This window comes from Pleurodeles waltl, chromosome 2_1 (genome assembly GCF_031143425.1).
Source record: "Pleurodeles waltl isolate 20211129_DDA chromosome 2_1, aPleWal1.hap1.20221129, whole genome shotgun sequence".
Lineage (NCBI taxonomy): Eukaryota > Metazoa > Chordata > Amphibia > Caudata > Salamandridae > Pleurodeles > Pleurodeles waltl.
In genome coordinates, this window is record NC_090438.1 from 275,125,450 (window position 1) to 275,144,765 (window position 19,316).

General features: G+C 43.8%; 1 protein-coding gene across 1 annotated transcript in view; it reads right to left on the minus strand.

Annotated features, from left to right (window-relative positions):
* The window catches only part of LOC138263236 (transmembrane 9 superfamily member 2-like), a 696,131-nt gene that overhangs the window by 248,397 nt on the left and 428,418 nt on the right, over nt 1-19,316 (minus strand). Inside the window, exon 12 of the mRNA XM_069212440.1 lies at nt 3,911-3,968. Coding sequence (XP_069068541.1) covers nt 3,911-3,968 — 58 coding nt within the window. The remainder of the gene's footprint in view (nt 1-3,910; nt 3,969-19,316) is intronic.

A 19,316-nucleotide genomic window follows, 5' to 3' on the forward strand; every position in this document is an offset into this window, starting at 1 on the left:
TAGTGGACCTATAATATGAGAAGTTAAACGTGTTCTCCCATGGAATTGTGGATTGATATTATGTCAATACAATCTGCCTCTCACTGGTGGTTGTTTTGTATGTGATTGGTTCTGCAGCCGGTCGGAGCCATATCAGATTGTGCAGAAATCTGTAAACAATTTGTGTACGGGACAAGATGGGACGTGTGCAACAACACAACTGCCATTATCTTGGATTCATTGTGTTGTCCGTGAACACCTGCACTACCTTCCACTTGAGAAAGGGAAGAAATGCTTTCAATGCTTGCCTGATCGCCCAGAGTTCCAACAGGATGAAGTGGAATCCAGACTGCACGGTAGACCAGGTGACTCTGATCTCCGCCTCTCCTAGGTGGCTGCCCCATCCCAGGAGTGACGCATCTGTCAGTACTGTCAGATTTGGTTCAGGAAGGGAAACGATCTGCCTCGGACCCAATTGCGGTTTGTTAGCCACCACTGCAGATCTCGTGCAATACCCTCCGAGATCTGCACCATGTCACAAAGATTACCTTGATGCTGCGCTCACTGGAACTTCAGGTCCCACTGCAGAGCCCGCATATGCAATCTGGCATGTGTCAGCAGCAGGAGGCCATGAGGCCCAGCAGTCTCAGAGTCATCTCACTGAAACCCACTATAGAGGCTGAAACATTGGTATCATAGCCTGAGTATCCTGGACTCGCCACTCATGAGGATGAGTCCAGAACAGCTATATTAAAAGGGGGTGTCTGAGAGTAAGTAAGTGTGACTTTGGCATGTTTGTAATGAACCCCAGTGAATGCAGGAGGTCCACCGTAGTCTTGAGGTGGGAGACAACATCCTGGGGCGGGTATTCCACAGCATGTGTAAGTAACAGCCCAAAAGGCATGCGATGTTCACAGACCACATAGCCAGGCTGGAGGAAGTAAACATCTTCTCAAGTTGGTCCAGCCTCTTGGATTCCCTATCGGGGGGTGCGGAAAGGGTACACACCCTGGGATGTCGAGGCTTGGAAAACCAAGCTCGCGGGGAGGGATGTTACGTCAGGAATGCTGGGTCAGATGGAGCAGGCCAATGGCAGCGGGTGACAGTCCTGTTCACAGGAGCCCCTGTGCTGAGTTTGACCAGGTACCCAGCAGGACATTGGTAAGGACTTCACTGAAGAGCAATAGGGGTTGAGAGAATGAATCCCCAGGATGAAGCACCTGTCAGGAGGTTACTCCTGACTACCACCGAAAGTCTCTAGAGGGCCAAGACCTGGGCCATTCTTCGCACCACCACGGAATAGGATGCTCCCTCCTCCAAAGCCACGGTGGGGGGAGAAAACATGCCAGTGTCAGGGGAAGTATCCAGACCACTGGCTTCACCCATGTCCATACGCCAGTTCAAAGGGTCTTGTAGCTAGCATCCTACAGGGTCCAGAGACCCTGCCCATTACTCACCGTACCCCAACCCAAAAGAACAAGTGTTAGAATCTGACATGGGAGGCAAGGGACTCATCGAAGTTGGCGTCGTAAGATGGTGATCTGACTGTGTCGGAAATGGCAATGAGGATGGGGTCGATGCCACCCGGGGGGCAATGCGTGGCGTTGAGCTTTGACATCGGAATTGGCATTGGGGAAGGTCGAGATGGTACAATGGACACCGGTTTCAATCCAGGAACTGATCCATGGGTACCCCCTGGAGCCAAGTCTGAAAACAACGGCACTGAACCCAAGGGGGCCCCTTCTGACACAGCTGGGCCCGAAGGTGATCTAGCGGAGTCGGACTGCCCAAAGATGAGGAGCATGGCCTTATAAATCTCTGAGTTGGGGAGGGGTTGCTCCAGCTCCCGGGAACTCAGGGAAGCGCAGAGCTGACCCAGACACAGGCTCTGAGGACAGAGGCCTAGAATGACAATGCTCCTTTTCCCTTGTCTCGTCAGCAGACGGACGGGGTGAAGTCTAAGAACGCTTGCTCTTCTTTGACTTTTTCTTGTGCCTCAACTTACCCGACTGTCCTGAGGACTTGGAGTAGGACAAAGATGAAGGGGGGCTCCGTGACCAACCTCAGGACCTTCCTCCCGACCAAGATCAGTAGCGACGTGGAGCTGAGCGTCGGGCCGCAAGGAGCTTTAGGGACCACTCCCTCAATACTTTTGGATTCATGGCCCACACTCTGAGCACGACTTTGGGTTGTGGTCACGTTCTAGACAACACAGGCACAGGAGGTGCAGGTCCATCACAGACATCGCCTAATGACAGGATCCGCAGGGCTTGAACACGGTCTTAGGCGAAGACATCCTCGATGCACCAGGAGTGTGTACACTCAAAAAACTTTGACAAAAAGTCGAAAAAGAGTCAAAGAAATTACTGAGGGGTGACTCTTCTTACGATCAGTGCTAGGGTGGTGCCTATATAAGACCTGCAACATCATATCTGGAGCGGGAGATGGACGCAGAGTCGATCTACACCACCTAATGGCGCACAGGGGTATACTGCAGGAGAACATTCTCCAGATCCAGACTGACACTTGGGGGAAATTCTAAGGAAAGGAATCTGCAACTAGATGTCTTTTATCCAGTACACTGCCTTAGAAGCTACGTAAATGTGTCCGTATCCAACACAGAAATGGAAGTCCATGAGGAATTTGTAGGCTTTAAATAGTGAGTGACAGAGGAAACTGAAAATAAGGGACAGCCAAAAACATCGCTCTAATTAAGGAAAGCGTTGAAAATACACCTATTTAAAGAATACATCACAATGTAGTAAAAATTCACAAACCAAGTACCTCCCCTATCACTCGTTCACTGTATGCTTGCCTTTGACTCTACAGCCCTCTGCTGCCTTTTCACTAGGTTTGTGTTACACAAACACCACATAGCTACCTGCCCATGTTACACAAGTTTCCAAAAAGCGTTCACTCATACACAGTTAGAATATTCCCAGCTATACTGAATCCTGGCCCAAGATGGTGTTATGGGCAGAGATTTAGCCAGCTTTTGAAGGCTTTCCAGCCCAGTACCTACATTGTTTTAATATTGATATCAGACCTCCTATATTTTGGGAAGGCAACATCGCATTCATCAGTAATTTAGATAACTACCGAATTAGTTCAGTCTAAAATAATATCCAATTCCCTTCACTAAGTTTAAAGTCAGTAGACTTCAAGATTATTTTTATCAACTCAATGTAAATGTATATGTACTAATTATTACAAATGTACCCAAATCACTTGTATAACTTCTAATGTAATTTCTATTTTATCAACGTGGGTTAAATGTTTTCTTAGTAATATGGTGGTTAGGACTGCCAGAATCTCATTGGCATGGGAATATGCAGATGTGCAGTGTAATATGCTGTATATCAAAATTGCTGAGTGTGAAGAGGGAACATGACCCATGAGGCAAGGCCTCAAGTAAGTCGCGATGGCTCTCCTCGCTCCCAACAATGGCAAGAAACATAAAATTACATTTTGCACATCAGTGCAAACGGTTTATGCCATTGCATTTTATGTACACTTGTCAATTTTATTTTTTAAATAATCGAAAACAAGGATGCAAGGGGGTCACACCCCTACTACACACTGAACAATGGTAATAAATGTGCACATTACACTCTGTGCATCTACATGTATACCATATACATGTGTGAGAAACACCATGGCATAAATCATATATGTACATGTGCGCATTGAAATATGCTATATATTACCCTCACTGAAGGAGGGACGGGGTACTCGTGACGCAGACAAGGCTTTGCCTCTTGTAAGTTAAGTTTCCCCACACTCAACAATGGCCATATGTAGTATAATTGCACACACAAACATTACATTTTTATACACAGTCAAATAAAGTCAAGTTGTAATTTCTGTCTGCAATGCCAGCATTTAAACAGTGTAACATCTGCAGTAAATGAAAATAAGGAGCAATACTAACCCCGGGCATAATAAAGCGGTTAGCAGTACATTTGTCTTCCATTTTTCACCTCCAAATGCTATGGAAAAAGAAAGATGCATGTTAAAATCAGTTTTAAATTGCAACGATTTATACAAATACGCTACAAAAACGAGTGTCTCTTTAAAAAAGTATTCAAAACTGCTTTCAGCGAACACGCAAGTGACCGGGTCAACTTGGGGAACATCACCTTCCTAAACACTTCCTGAATGGCTCCTGTGCAACTGGCTATGTGCCAGTTCATAGATTTCCTATTGATAATCTTTAAACTGAGTCTTTCCCTTCCCAGTCACTATTCTTAACTTTACATGGGGGTACATCTACCTCCAAAAGACAGGCAAGATCACGGTCCTTTTAGCATAAAATAACTCTGTAACCCTGTAGCTGGTACCAGTTTGAGCGTCATCGTCTAAAAACACATCGTCTGGGAAGAAGTGTAAAAAGCACAGGACTCTTGTGAAGGGAAGGACAGAATCAAAGTTGTTTCAATCCCAAAACTGTTACCAGGTGTCACAGACAAAACTGTATGTGTGTAGTATGATTTGTAGAATGCTGCTAATGCTCAAAAAGAGCTTCTAGGCGCAGATACCTCAGGCAGCAAACCGAGAGGGAAGAATTATGAACATAGAATAGAAGAGTAGAGGAGGGCAAAGAGTGCAATGGCCAACGACTGAGTTCTAATTAAATAAAAGCAAAATACTAAGTTTTGAGATTTTTTATCAATTGCGAGCAGTTCAGAGGATCAGAACAAGTTTGTTCCATAATTTTGCTCCTTAAATATGACATGTGAGGTTAGTGAATTAACAGACATAGGATGGAGAAGCTTTATGGAGTACCACTGATGAAAAAGTGAGGGGTATGCTCAAACATCATAAGACCAGTGAAAGCTGCTCATCTTGTAAAAAAGTCAATAAAAAGAGAACTCACAGACCAGAAAATCAGTGGAGTGTACAGGCTATAAAGTACAAATTGATTCCTACAGATACAAAACTAAAAAGAAACAAGCATTTACAATGCAATGGGTCTCGCATTTGCTTGGGTTAGAGCCATTAGTGTTGTAAATTCCTAACTGGACTTTTCTTGCCACATAAATTGAAAATGAAAAGTAAAATAGTTGACATAAGCAAGTCAATTCAAAGCACCATGGCCGCTATATGAGCGTGAGTGCAAAGGAGAGACACAAAAGGAAAAAGAAGTTCGCTCGCAGTCCAACGTATTGGCAAACATGCAATTATCCATGTAACACGGTCGATAGCCAAGGTAAGAACAAAACTGCCCCAAGGAGGGACAAAAGTAAAGCATTTACCAATGATAACAAAAGATTTTTGAAAGGCAAGCCCATGAGCGAGTGATAGTGATGGGCGTGATGGGCGTGGTAAAAGCCCACAGATACATTACAACACGTCACAGCACTTGCATGCTCAACCTAAAAATAGAGGAGCAAAGCATTGCTTTGCCTGCACCAAAAGGACAAAATCAGGCTCGAAAACAGACTCATTGAAAAAAAAATGTCCAAGAAAAGTCAATGAAACTGGAGAACATTTTGGTAATATTTTTGATTAGGGCTCAATTCCTCTACATATTTTTTATTTTGCATTATCCTAGACCCCAGCTTGTCCTACATAAACTTTCACGCAGACTGAGCCAGCGAGTGCCAGTGCTGTCTCAAGGAAGTGCAAAAGCACAACAGCAACAACACTATGATATCGAAATAGTGCTGCCAACAAAACCTCGATGTCACCCTGAATTCTGAAAACCTTTCTTACATACAGACAGACTAAAATCAGTACGGAAACCAGCAGTATTGGCAGGCACATTAACCTACGGCTTGTCAATGAGGGTCATAATTCTCTGCTAGGGACAGCTCATTTCTCTTGAGATGTTGTCCTATGATTTTTTGCCAGATAGTGTAATACTAGCGCTCAGGGAGGGGGGGGGAGGATCTCAGGAGCGTAACACACCCATACTCTTCTAATTTAAAATAAAAGTTTTGTTATTTTGTGAAGAGATAGCCGTCGTGGGCCGGCGAATTCCGAGAGTTGAAATGCTTCAGTTAAATTGTAAGGTAGTGACGCAAGAGCTGTAGAATCAAAGGAGGGGTAGACAGCTAAGCAAGCCTTCTTGCCAGGGTGCCACCTTGCCTGAAAGATGTACACATCTGGTAATTCTGCAAATGTAAAGGGTGCTTGAAAAAAGGTAATGGCTTTAATTGATGGAACCTCTTGAAGCTTCCTGGTGACAGATTTTTTTTGAGTGGTACTAGAAGGGAGTTACTAGGTGAGCTGTAAAGGGTGTGCTTTTAAAAGGGTTTCATACAAAATTCAACATATAGAGTCTGGGTGTTACTGAAGTCTATATTTTGGAAGCATTTTTTATCTTAAACATTTTTGCCCATTTTGTAGCAGCCTATCTTATGCTATGTGTAATGCAAGTTTAAAATAATGACTTGCATATTCACAGTGCTTTCTATCAGAGACTGGGATCTCCGAACACTAAACACACTCAATTCAGTATTCTCTACTGCACCAACCAGGGTTTATTCTGTGGCTCTCTGGTTACATAGGCAGACCTCTGCTTTGCATTAATTAATTGAGTTTTCAAAACGTACAATAGCGCATGTCCCACTGATTAACTTAACTTGCATTTATTTTTGTGCCTTATTTTATATGTAGTTATCAGAAGGCGAAAGACCTAAAAAAGTAAAATATTTTTTAGCCATTTCTTTGACCCCCACCCCACGCTCACTCACTGTGCCCCCATTGCGCACATCATCAGAGTCCCATACTTTTATTAATGGACTTAGACCACTGTGTGGGTGCATGATTCCAGGCCTAAAGTGTGTGACTTTCAAGCAGCTTTTAAGAGAATGAGCAGTGGAGATCTTATCAGTGCTGTTAAGTGCGGATTCCAAGAGAGTACTTAAAGCTTCATCTGAGATGCATGCAGGCCCCGAGATTGCCTCCTTCTCGTGAACTAATGTATCCAAGTAATGTGGTTGGAAGACAATATATTGGCTTTGATGCCACAGAATCTGGTGGCTGGACAGTCCAATCTGTAGGAGCTGCAGGGAGGTCCGAAAGGCCTGATAATACATGATTCTAATCAAAAAATTTGTGACTAGATGCATAGAAGGTTATGTTATTCAATACAAAGGGTGTTAGCCCCCTTCTGTGCCGTGGATGTAACCATTACGTCCTCGGCCTGGAGCTCGGAGGGAGTGCCAGGCTTCCCTCCCCCCTGACCCCCCAGTGACATCTGATGACGTCAGCGCGCATTTGCGTGCTGACCTCATCAGAGGCCACTTCCCCATTGCGCTGGAAGCTCAGCTTCTAGCACGATCGAAGAGAAATGCTAATCATTTCTCTTCCGATCATGTGATGGGGGCTTGAGAGGCTTCAAAGGGAAGGAAAGGAATTTCCTTCCCTTTGAAGTCTCTCAGAGCATTTTAAAAGCCAGATCGTAAAGCGATTCGGCTTTTGAAATGCCCACTAGACACCAGGGATGTATTTTGCTACTGAAACTTGCATTAGGGGAGCGACCCCTTGGGCAAGGGTCGCTCCCCAGGATGGCAATATTTTTCGAGGCCTTTTCTGTCCCCCCCGGGGGCAGATCGGCTTATTGTTATTAGGACGATCGGCCGATTGTTATTAGGACAATCTGCCTTTGGGGGGCAGAAGCCTCTAGGCACCAGGGACATTTTTGTTGTTGTTTTGTTTTGTTTTTTAGAGGTGGGGAGCGACCCCTTAGCCAAGGGTCGCTCCCCTGGGGGGCACATTGTATTTGGACCATTTCTGGCCCCCTAGGGGGCAGATCGGCCGATTGTTGTTAGGCCAATCTGACCACAAGGGGGCAGAAACAACTAGGCACCGGGGATCTTTTTTTTTCTTGCCAATTTCACGCAAGGGGAGCAACCCCTTAGGCAAGGGTCGCTCCCCAGAGGAGGGGGGGGAATTTATTTTAGGCCTTTTCTGAAGCCCCTGGGAGCAGATCGGCCTATTGTTATTAGGCCGATCTGCCCCCAGGTGTGGCAGAAACCTCTAGGCGCCAGGAATAATAAAAAAAAAATGGTTTTTCTTTTTTTGTTTTTTAGAGGTGGGGAGTGACCCCTTAGTCAAGGGTCGCACCCCTGGGGGCAAATTGTATTTAGATCATTTCGGCCGATTTTTGTTAGGCCAATCTGCCCCCAAGGGGGGCAGTTAGGCACCAGGGATTGGTGTGTGTGTATGTGTGTGTTTTCTTTAGGGGGGCAGCCCCTTGGGTAAGGGTTGCTCCCCATGGGGGCACACTACTGTTGGCCATATCTGCCCCCAAGGGGGGGGGCTGAAAGCCCACCAGAGGCCAGGGAAGTTTTTTTTTTTTTTTTTTAAATAAGAGGGTGGGGTTATGGCCATACCCCAACCCCAAATAAATGGGGCCAAAGTCGTTCTGCCCACCAGTGGGCAGATGGGGCAATTACCCCGGATCCACACCCCCGGGGAGCAGAAAGTCTACTAGATGCCAGGGAATTAAAATATATATATATATATATGTATTGGGGTGGTGGCTACCAACCAGTATGGGCCTGGTTATACCGCCACCCCAACTGAAGGGGGTAACAGTCTTTCAGCTCTCCCCAGTACTCTAAAACATCTTATCCCACAGCAAGCAAGAAGACACTTGATTACTTTGGGTTTTAGTTTTACATTTAGGCCATGAGAGCTTGCCTAACTCAAAATCGACCCACTTGGAATGGTGAGGGCTGCACTTTATGGACTTTAAGACGCTGCCATGTAGAAAAATCCACAAGACCTAGACACATCTGAAAACGAAACATCTGGGTGATTCCAGGGTGGTGTGTTTCACATGCACCTCGCACCACTTTTGTACTCACAATCCCCTGCAAACCTCCAACTTTGCAGGAAATCACACATTTTTCCCCACGTTTTTGTGATTAAACCTTCCGGAATCTGCAGGAATCCACTAAATTCCTACCAACCAGCATTTTCTCATCTACACCGAAAACAATTCTGCTGCACTTGTCAGCCTAAAAATGTTTTTTTGCAAACTGCCCTTTTGGATCCCCTTTGGTTCCCCCTCAATATCGACATGTTTTTGGCTCTTCCCTTTCACAAGCACTTGGCCCACCTACACAAATGAGGTATCATTGTTACCGGGAGACTGAGGGGAACATTAGGTGGTATGAACTTTGTCCCAGTGCGGTGATCCCACCCAGAAAAGTGGGAACATTTTGATTTTTAAGCTAAAGTTGAGGTTTGCTGAGGATTCTGGGTAAGAAAACATTGGGGGGATCCATGCAAGTCACACCTCACTGGACTCCCTCGGGTGTCTAGTTTTCAGAAATGTCTGGGTTTGGTCGGTTTCCCTAGAAGGCTGCTGACCCCAGGACCAAAAACGCAGGTGCCCCCCGGCAAAAACAGGTAGTTTTGTATTTGATCATTTTGATGTGTCCAGATAGTGTTTTGGGCCATTTCCTTTCGTGGACGCTAAGCCTACCGACACAAGTGGGGTACCATTTTTATAGGGAGACTTGGGGGAACACTGGGTGGAAGTAAATTTGTGGCTCCTCTCCGATTCTAGAACTTTCTGTCACCGAAATGAGAGGAAAAAGTATTTTTTGGGCCAAATTTTGAGGTTTGCAAAGGATTCTGGGTAACAGAACCTGGTCAGAGCCCCACAAGTCACCCCATCTTGGATTCCCCTAGGTGTCTAGTTTTCAAAACGGTACAGGTTTGCTAGGTTTCCCTACATGCCGGCTGAGCTAGAGGCCAAAATCAACAGCTAGGCGCTTTGCAAAAAACAGCTCTGTTTTCTTTGTGAAAATGTGATGTGTCCATGTTGTGTTTTGGGGCTTTTCCTGTAGCGGGCGCATTGGCCTACCCACGCAAGTGAGGTACCATTTTTAATCGGCAGACCTGGGGGAACACAGAATAGCAAAACAAGTGTTATTGCCACTTGTCTTTCGCTACATTTTTTCCTTCCAAATGTAAGACAGTGTGAAAAAAAGACGTCTATTTGAGAAATGCCCTGTAATTCACATGCTAGTATGGGCACCTCGGAATTCAGAAATGTGCAAATAACCACTGCTTCTCAACACCTTATCTTGTGGCCATTTTGGAAATACAAAGGTTTTCTTGATACCTATTTTTCATTTTTTATATTTCAGCAAATGAATTGCTGTATACCCGGTATAGAATGAAAACCCATTGCAAGGTGCAGCTCATTTATTGGCTCTGGGTACCTAGGGTTCTTGATGAACCTACAAGCCCTATATGTCCCGCAACCGTAAGAGTCCAGCTGATGTAACGGTATATTGCTTTCAAAAATCTGACATCGCAGGAAAAAGTTACAGAGTAAAACGTAGAGAAAATTTGCTGTTTTTTTCACCTCAATTTCAATATTCTTTTATTTCAGCTGTTATTTTCTGTAGGAAACATTTGTAGGATCTACACAAATGACCCCGTGCTGAATTCAGAATGTTGTCTACTTTTCAGAAATGTTTAGCTTTCTGGAATCCAGCAATGGTTTCTCACCCATTTCGGTCACTAACCAGAAGGAGGCTAAAAGCACAAAAAATAGTACAAATGGGGTATGTCCCAGTAAAATGTCAACATTTTGTTGAAAAATTGGGTTTTCTAATTCAAGTCTGCCTGTTCCTAAAAGCTGGGAAGATGGTGATTTTACCACCGTAAACCCTTTGTTGATGCCATTTTTAGGGGAAAAAACACGAGCCTTCTTCTGCAGCCCTTCCTCCCCCCCCCCCCCATTTTATTTTTTTTTGTAAACAAATTTTTGCTGTATTTTGGCTTATTTCTTGGTCTCCTTCAAGGGATCCCACAAAGTCTGGGTACCTCTAGAATCCCTAGGATGTTGGGAAAAAAAGGATGCAAATTTGGCTTGGATAGCTTATGTGGACAAAAAGTTGAGGGCCTAAGCACAAACTGCCCCAAACAGCCAAAAAAAGGCTTGGCACCTGAGGGGGAAAACGCCTGGCAGCGAAGGGGTTAAGACACAACTTCATGCTCACATACATTCCTGCAGCATTTAACAGCTTCAGAGATTAATCTTATATTAGCGTCCTTAAAGACGGTCCACAAATAGTGCCTCGTAGGGGCAGAAGTTTCGGGCAAATGCATAACAGGAGTCTAAGGGTTTTCTCTTTATAGACACGAAGATGGCATGTCTTCTTTCCTTTTAGTCTGGCGCCACAATCCCTCAAATTTAATAATAGGAATATATAGCATTCAGAATATTAACTACTTCCTTTTATCGAGTCTTATAACTTAGAATTAATATAGTCATGTTGAGACAGTAAATAGGATTTGTATACCAGATCCATATGCTTATATTTCCCCAACAAGATTAAATCTTTTTCCTTTTGAATTAGTCTGGACATTCCGCATTACACTCTTCTGTACAGATCGACTCAGTTTAGCTAAACTCGGTTTCCTAAATTGTGGGCTTTTGTAACTTTGTTTAAAGAAGTAATATTAATTTCCATGTCATTGTTTACATTTTTGTTGAGTTTCAGGTAAGTCACATTTTACAGTGGTGGAATCAGCATTTACGTTGTCACACAGATAATTCATAGTAGCACCGATATGGAGTGATGAAAGTGATTTTAGATTAATCTCCAGCCTGATGACAATGAGGGGTATCGGATCAAAGATGTAAAACTTTATGAGTATTCCGTATATAGGTTTGCTCAATTTCAATAACCATCTTCCCATTCAAAACAGGCCAACTGTAATGTAGAAATGGGATGAGTTTCATTCTTAAGGCTTCTGGGGAGGAATCTAAATCTCTTCTACAAAATGCATTGACAAACCTCTCAATTTATTTAGTGACAACAGTTGATTTTGTCTTCCTGATCGAAAGATGACTTGACTATGATAGCCTACTATCAATCGAGACCCAAGATAACTGTATTAACGGTTTCAATAGTGGCACCACTGAGTTCCCAGGCTATCTTCCTTGCGTTCTTTCCAAGCACCATTATTTTGGTTTTAGAGTAATTAGTGTTAAACAATTCACAAGACTGAAATTGTTTAATTGCCATAAGATATTTTGCAATCAATTCGCCGTTTCTGAAAGAATGACTAAATCATCTGCATATGCGAAGTGTGAAATCCTGCATGTTCTCCAGTTTTGGAGGAACCGCTTGATCTTGATTAAGAAACTCAGGCAAGTTGGTTATATAGAAATAAATAGTAGCAGAGCCAAAACACAGCCTTGTTTGAATCAATTCTTGGTTTGTATTTTCATGGATATGATGTTCTCTGTAGTACGTATTACTTGTAGCTGGGGATGGAGTTGGCCTCAGTTTGATGGACCACCCACTTTAGCAATGTTTCTTAAGAGTGCATGACGGAACATGCTCGAAAGATCACTGGGATTAATGTTTGGCTCTCTACACTTTTTTGATTTAAACTGGTTTGCAGGAGTCCCCACACCTTTTTGTGTATATAGATTTATCCTTGGGCGGATGTGTAGTGGGATACACCTCTCAATTCTCCCTTTGTGAAAGGCCAATAGCAACTGACACTGTCAGAACACGAGCCGTCACTCGATTCCAGAACGTGAATCAAAAGCAAAAGTATACAAAGTAAAAATGTTTGAACGTTAAGTGTGACACAAAGTAAAAGCATACAACATTGCTAACATAAACATTGCCAACATACTACAACACCTTTCTCCTTGATGATGTTTTGGGCCAAAATGGACATCAACTTGATGATGTTGCAGAGGAATGCGTGATGACGTTGCAGAGGAATGTGTCAATAGCAAAGCGTATGCACCTGCACGGGCTTGTGAGGTAATCTCTCAGCATGCAAATATTTTGAGCTGCCTGCACAGGCTTGTGAGGTGCTCTCGCAGTATTAAAAAATCATGAGCCCAGAGCAATTTGAAACACAAATAGCATTTTTGCTCATAAATACAATGTCGCCAACAGCTTGTCACTTATCGGAGTGGTTTGAATCGCACAGCACTAGTACACAGTTCACATGGAAGAATGATTAAATGGTCAGACCCTCAGGTAAGCGCTGTCATCAAAGCTGGAAGCCAAAGGATGTAAAAATGTGCCCTGAAGAGAAATCTTAAATTGGTGTGCAACAGCGTGGCATGGAACTCCTCTAAAAAAAAAAAAAAAAAAAACTGTCGCCAATATTTAGATGGGTAGAAATCACATTGACAATGAAGTAGTAGTTTCCAAGTTGGTCTTGGGCAACTTCCTTTGAGAATAAAGTCTAAGATCAACTGGTCAGCACCAAATACCAACAACATCTGACTCTAGTCACTGTGAAAACAAGAGCCATCACTCGATTCCAGAATGTGAATTAAAGGCAAAAGTATACAAGGTATGAAGGTTTGAATATTTGAAGTATAAATCAAAGTAAAAACATACATTGCCAACATACAAAATGGCTAACTTACTACAATGGGGCAGAAAGTCCATTAAATCCACAGTGTACAGAACGGCCACCGTAAATGAAATTCTGTGCACAGGCTGAAGATGGGATGTTGGTTCACTAAGGAAAACTTCAGAGTGGACAACAGTGATGCCCATAGGTGGCCAGCTGCAGCAAGTCCACCTTCCACAGCCATCATTGAGGTACAGGAGTACATTTATTTATGACTTGCAGAGATGTTCTGTAACCAACAACATTAATTTTGTAAACATCTGATAGACATAAAGCCAAAAGGTAGAATGGTGAAAGTGTTCGGACTCAACCACAAAGCAGAAATACTTCATGTGCAAACTGCAGGAATGGTACATAAAAGTAGGCATTCATCAGGCCCAAGTCACCATCCAGTCCTGCAGATCCTAAGCCAACAGAATTTGGATAAGAGTCATTATCTTGAACTTCTCCTTCAAAGATGAATTTAGCACCCTTAGGTCCAAACGTGGGTGCAAATCCATTTTACCTGGTGACTAATAAGTACTGCAAGTAACATCTCATTCCTCACTTTGCCTCAAGTACCACCTCAAGGTGCCCTTGGCTAGTAACAGTTCTTTAGAGAAAGACTGATGCTCTGCCAGCATTTAGGTGAAAATTTATGGAATGTTGGGAGCAGTGTCAAGGAAGGGAAGGGCTCAATCAAAGTGAGCAACTGGAAAGACCTACTGGTTGATTTAATAGAGTGCCAGTGTGGCAGGCAATAATGTATTCTGCCCCTACAGAGCACAAACACTCGACTGAGAAGGCATTACATAGGTGTGGCAGTAGTGACCACAAAAGAGGAGGACTGATGCTGCTCACCTTGTCCTCTGGCACCCAGTCTGCCCTTAGAATCACAAAAGGTTTTTGTTGGGTGCTGGATGGGCTGCCAGAGCTGCCTCTGGGGATAGACAAGGATAGACAAGGCCCCATGAGTATCCTCAAAACTTTCTATGCTGCTTATGAAATTAGTGAGCAGGGTGAACATACTCAAAAGCATGACCTCGTAGCGGGGACAAGGTGTTAGTGAACGTAGGAAGTCCCGTTATTCTATCTAGAGGAATCACTAGTAGGTTAAAGGGCATCAGTGTCGATCTCTTCTTGTTAGTTATTCTGATTACTTAGCCACTCGTTCTGGTCCTCTTCCATGCAAATTCCGTATCAGGTTTTCAGTTTACCCCAGGAGGAAAGAAGGTAAACAACCTATAAGTGACATGGAAGATGTCTCCCATCATTAAAGGGTGTGGGGGGACAAAGAGGGAAGAGAATGTATAGGGGAGAACTGAAGGGTTACGGTGTATGAAAGGTTAACCGTGCACGCGCTCCTTTAACCCTTGGTGCTGTGTAACCCGCTCTCCTTCCCTTTCTTTATCCTGGTCTCCCCCTCGCCCCGAAAACCACCCTCTGTGGTCCAGTATTCGATTTACTATCTTGTACAGCCATGTCTCTCTTGAGAAGTGGCAGGAGGGTACGTTTTCCTCAGTCTCCACTCCTCGTCTCGTTCCTCTCTTCTCGTCTTCTTCACAACAAATTTGTTTCGTCTTCCCATCTCCGCCTCTCTTTTTCACAACTCGTGCCTCCTGGATTGGTTGTCCAGCCTCCGTAATTCCTCCTGGTTGCAAGTCTGGTTCTTTCTGGCCAATCAGGACTGCGGGCATCGCTTTTCAGAACGACTATAATGCAAACCTCTCACCTTGTCATACCCCTTTCATTAGGCGTACTTGATATCTCTCCGGGCAATGGCTCAGACTTCCTTGATAAGCCTGTTACATTCGCCCACCGCTGGAATGGCCGTTCGAGTCATAAGGTCGAAGGAGACCGGGAGAGAAAATCCACTGTGACTTGCTGAGGACAAGGCAAGTGTGTCTGAAAGGAGAAAGGTTTGAGTGATAGGAACCATCTAAGAATTCTTTAGTTGGTGTCTTTATTACGCGCTAGCCATGTGAGTGGAGCATGGTCCGTCAAGAGGGAAAATACGACCCAGCAAATAACACTGAAGAGCTTCCACTGCCCATTTGACGGCTAGTCATTCCTTTTATATTATTGGGTAATGTTTCTCCCTGGGTAACAACTTACGGCTGATAAACACCACCGGATGGAGGTGACCCTCGTTATCTGGTTGAGAAAGCAAAGCTCCGATTACTTGTGCAGATGCAATAATTTGTAATATAAAGTGTCTTTGGAAATCCGGACAGCTTAACACTTGGGCAGAGCAAAGGAAGTTTTTCAGAGAGTCAAACCTGTCCTTTTGGGTTTGGGACATTTTCTCAAACTTCTTAGGGTAGGCTTTGAAGAGAAGGTCAGTCAGTGGTGCCACCCAGGTTGAGAAATGGGGAATGAACCTCCTATAATAGCCTACTATCCCCAAGAAGGCCCTCACCTCCTGTTTTGTTTGAGGCTATAGAAGTCCCTGAATAGCTTCAAACGTATTCATCTGTGGTCGAATTATACTCTTCTCAATGACATATCCTAAATACCGTACAATGGACCTAGCCAAGAGACATTTCATGGGCTTGGCTGCAAGTCTGGATTTGCGTAGAGTGCCTAATACTGCCTCCAAATGATTCATGTGCTGCTCCTGTGATGAGCTGAAAATTATTATATTGTCTAAATACGCCACTGCATATATCTGATGTGACCTTAATATCGTGTCCATTAATCTTTGAAAAGTGGCTGGTGTCCCATGTAGACCAAACGGTAATACTTTGAAGTGATACAACCCAAAGGGGGGTCGAAAAGGCTGTTTTCTCCCAGGCTGATGGGAAAGAGGCATCTGCCAATACCCCTTTGTTTAATACCAATGTGGTAAGATATCTGGCTTGGCCCAGTTTCTCAAGCAATTCATCCACCCGGGGCATAGGATAAATAGCAAAGCGGGAGACAGCATTTAATTGGTGGAAGTCCATACAAAACCTGGCAGTGCCATTCGGTTTTGGTATCAATACTACAGGTGAACACCATGGATTATTTGATGGTTCAATAATGCCTCCCTCCAACATTTGTTGAACTTCCTGCTCTACTAGTTGTCTTCTGGCCTCTGGTAAGACCTGAGACTGACAATCTTTTGTACCTCTGTATGTATCTCGTGTTCCACTAGGCTAGTTTTTCTGGGATTAACAGAAAAGATGTTGTGATTGTTGTGTATCAAGGCCCTAATTTGGATTTGTTGGTTTTGTATCAAGTCATTCCTTATTTCTCTTCTACGAAGTTTTCTTTTATGTTGACCAATGGTAGATGAATATCTAGTGGTTTGCTAATTGACATCATTAAGGCAGAGTGAGAAGGGAAGGTACAGTTCTCCCCTCTTCCCACTCTTAAGAGATATATATGGTAAATCTGTCCAGTGTGTGGAGCATGAGGGGCATCTAAACGATACGTAACAGGAGTTACCCGTTCAGTGATTGTATAGTGACCCTGCCACTTGGCCAAGAGTTTATTCTCTGTGGTGGGCAGGAGAATCAATGCCTTGCTCCCTACTGCCAAAGTTTGTATTTTGCTATTTCTACTGTATCCCTCTGTCTGTTTTCTCTGTGCCTGATCCAGGTTTTCCTTGACCTCTTCCCACAAGGTATGTATGCGTTCTTTCAGTTCACTGGAGTATTCAATAAGGTCCCTTCCCTCATCTTCTTCCCACTGCTCAGCAGTCATATCTAGTAAAGAACGGGATTGGCATCCGAACACCAACTCAAATGGACTATACCCTGTTGATGATTGAGATTGGGTCCCAATTGCATAAAGAACCAGAGGTAATTTCTTGTCCCAGACTTTCCCAGATACAGAAATGGTCTTTAGTAGGGATTTGATAGTGCGCTTATAACGTCCTACAAGACTATCAGTCTGTTGATGGTAGACTGAGGTGCGTATCTGTGTAATGCCTAGGACATGACATATCTGAGACGTAAGCTTAGACATAAAAAGCGTTCCTTGCTCAGACAGAAGCTCTCGTGGAAAACCTACATGGGAGAAGAAATCTATCATGGCCTGAGCTACTGTTTTAGTTACCATACTGGTTAGAGATAGCTTCTGGATAACATGTTGCATAATCGACCAGAACCAGTATAAATTGGTAGCCTCAGGAAGATGGCATAAGGGGACCCAACAGATCCATCTCTACAATAGAAAATGGAGTATCAATTGGCAGAGGTCGTAGGGGTGCTTTTGGTGCCTGAGAGGGGTTCACCGACTGCCAGCGTAGACAGGTCGAACAAAACGGTCTCGGCTCAGAAAAAGCTCCAGGCCAATCAAATCATCTTAATAGATATTCTTCTGTTTTTTTCTCTCCCATAGTGTCCTCCATTGTTTGACCATGTGCCAGATGAAGTACTTGAGGACGGTAAGGGGTAGGAACTAGGAGTAGATAATCTTGTCCTCCCCTTTCTTGCATGTTCTATACAATAACCTTTTCTGTACCAAAAAGTATGTTTCTACCTGTTCTGTTTTTTCCTTTACTGCTGTAGCCCATGCATGTTGTAGTCAGAGATCATCTCTGACATGCCCTGAAGTTTCCTGGAGTAGAAAACACAGGGTCGGCTGGGAAGGAAAAAAGAACATTATCAGCATAATGGGAACGTCTATAGTTTCTTTTATTCTCCAGTTTTTCCCTTCTGGTTAAGGGTATTTTCTCCTTACCTCCTTCCATCTTTTCTTTTAAAAAATGTGCCTCTTTCAACCAACTATAGTTCAAGGTGATGCTAGGGATACTATCTAATAACTCTGAAAAGTGACTGTAGTGGATCCCAACAACCATATCTTCCATTAAATGGGGTATCCCACCCACCTTTGTAGTCTCCTCATAACCTCTCCAGTTGATTGTTATTTCTGCCACGGGGTACCTCTTACAATCCCCATGGATGCATGTAATCAGGTATGTTTCCCCTTCCTTCCACTGATGTGGTTGTATCACAGTAGCCCTAATCACTGACTGTTTGCACCCGGAGTCTACTAAAGCTTGGGTAGGTGTACAGTTTACGTTTATGCACTTTGTAAAGTTTGGTTCCTTTCCCTAAGTACATAGAACTCTACCTCTGATAACCCCGATCTCCATGGGCTCAGGACTTCAGTGGTTTTGTGGACAATGCCTCACTATATGACCCCCATTCTCCGCAGTGATAACATTGTGGACCCTGACCATAGTCTTTGCTAGTTCTTCAAACAATGGTTTGTGACTCTGGGTGGGGATTAACAACCTTTCTTTGGCAGAAACTCATTTTCCAATTTGATGGCGGGTTACCAGTGGTCTTTAAATGAGGGATTTTTCTTCAGTGGTTCAGTGAAATACACAAGCTAGATCTATTGCTTCGGTTGATTTGACATCTGCATGTTGCCTTTTCCAATTTCGAGTGGGACCGGGACGGTCCTCCAGATATTTTTCCAGCATGATATGGTCTAATATATCCTCTTGAGGAGATGGCAGGTTTCAGCCATCTTAATGACATATCCTGCACTAGATAAGAGAGCGCTCTAGGATTCTCAGTTGTTGACCACTTTGTCTTCCTGAATTTCCTAAGATAGTGTTCGCTATCATGGCCCAACCGCTCAAAGATTGCCTTTCTCACCTCCACATAGGGTGTTGTACCAGCTGGATTTACTGCTTGATAGGCTGATTGTAATTTCCCTGTAAGAAGAGGAGCCACATATTGTCCCCAGCATTTTTGGGGTCACATTGCTGAGGTGACAACTTGTTCAAAAGTCACAAAAAAATGCCTCTGGATCCTCTCCTATTTGATATTTCTGTAACACAGTACTTGGGACATCAGGATGGACTTTGGTGTGGGCTATAGTTTCCATGAAGCGTTGTATTGCTGTCTCATGAACCAATTGATTACGTTACAGTTGCCTGACTCCTCAAGGCGCTTTGTAGGGTCTCCCTAACCTGTTGTGCCTCTTTAGCCTGGTTTTCTACCACCAGCTGTAAATGCCTCTGGCCTTCTGCAAGTTGGGTTATCATATGC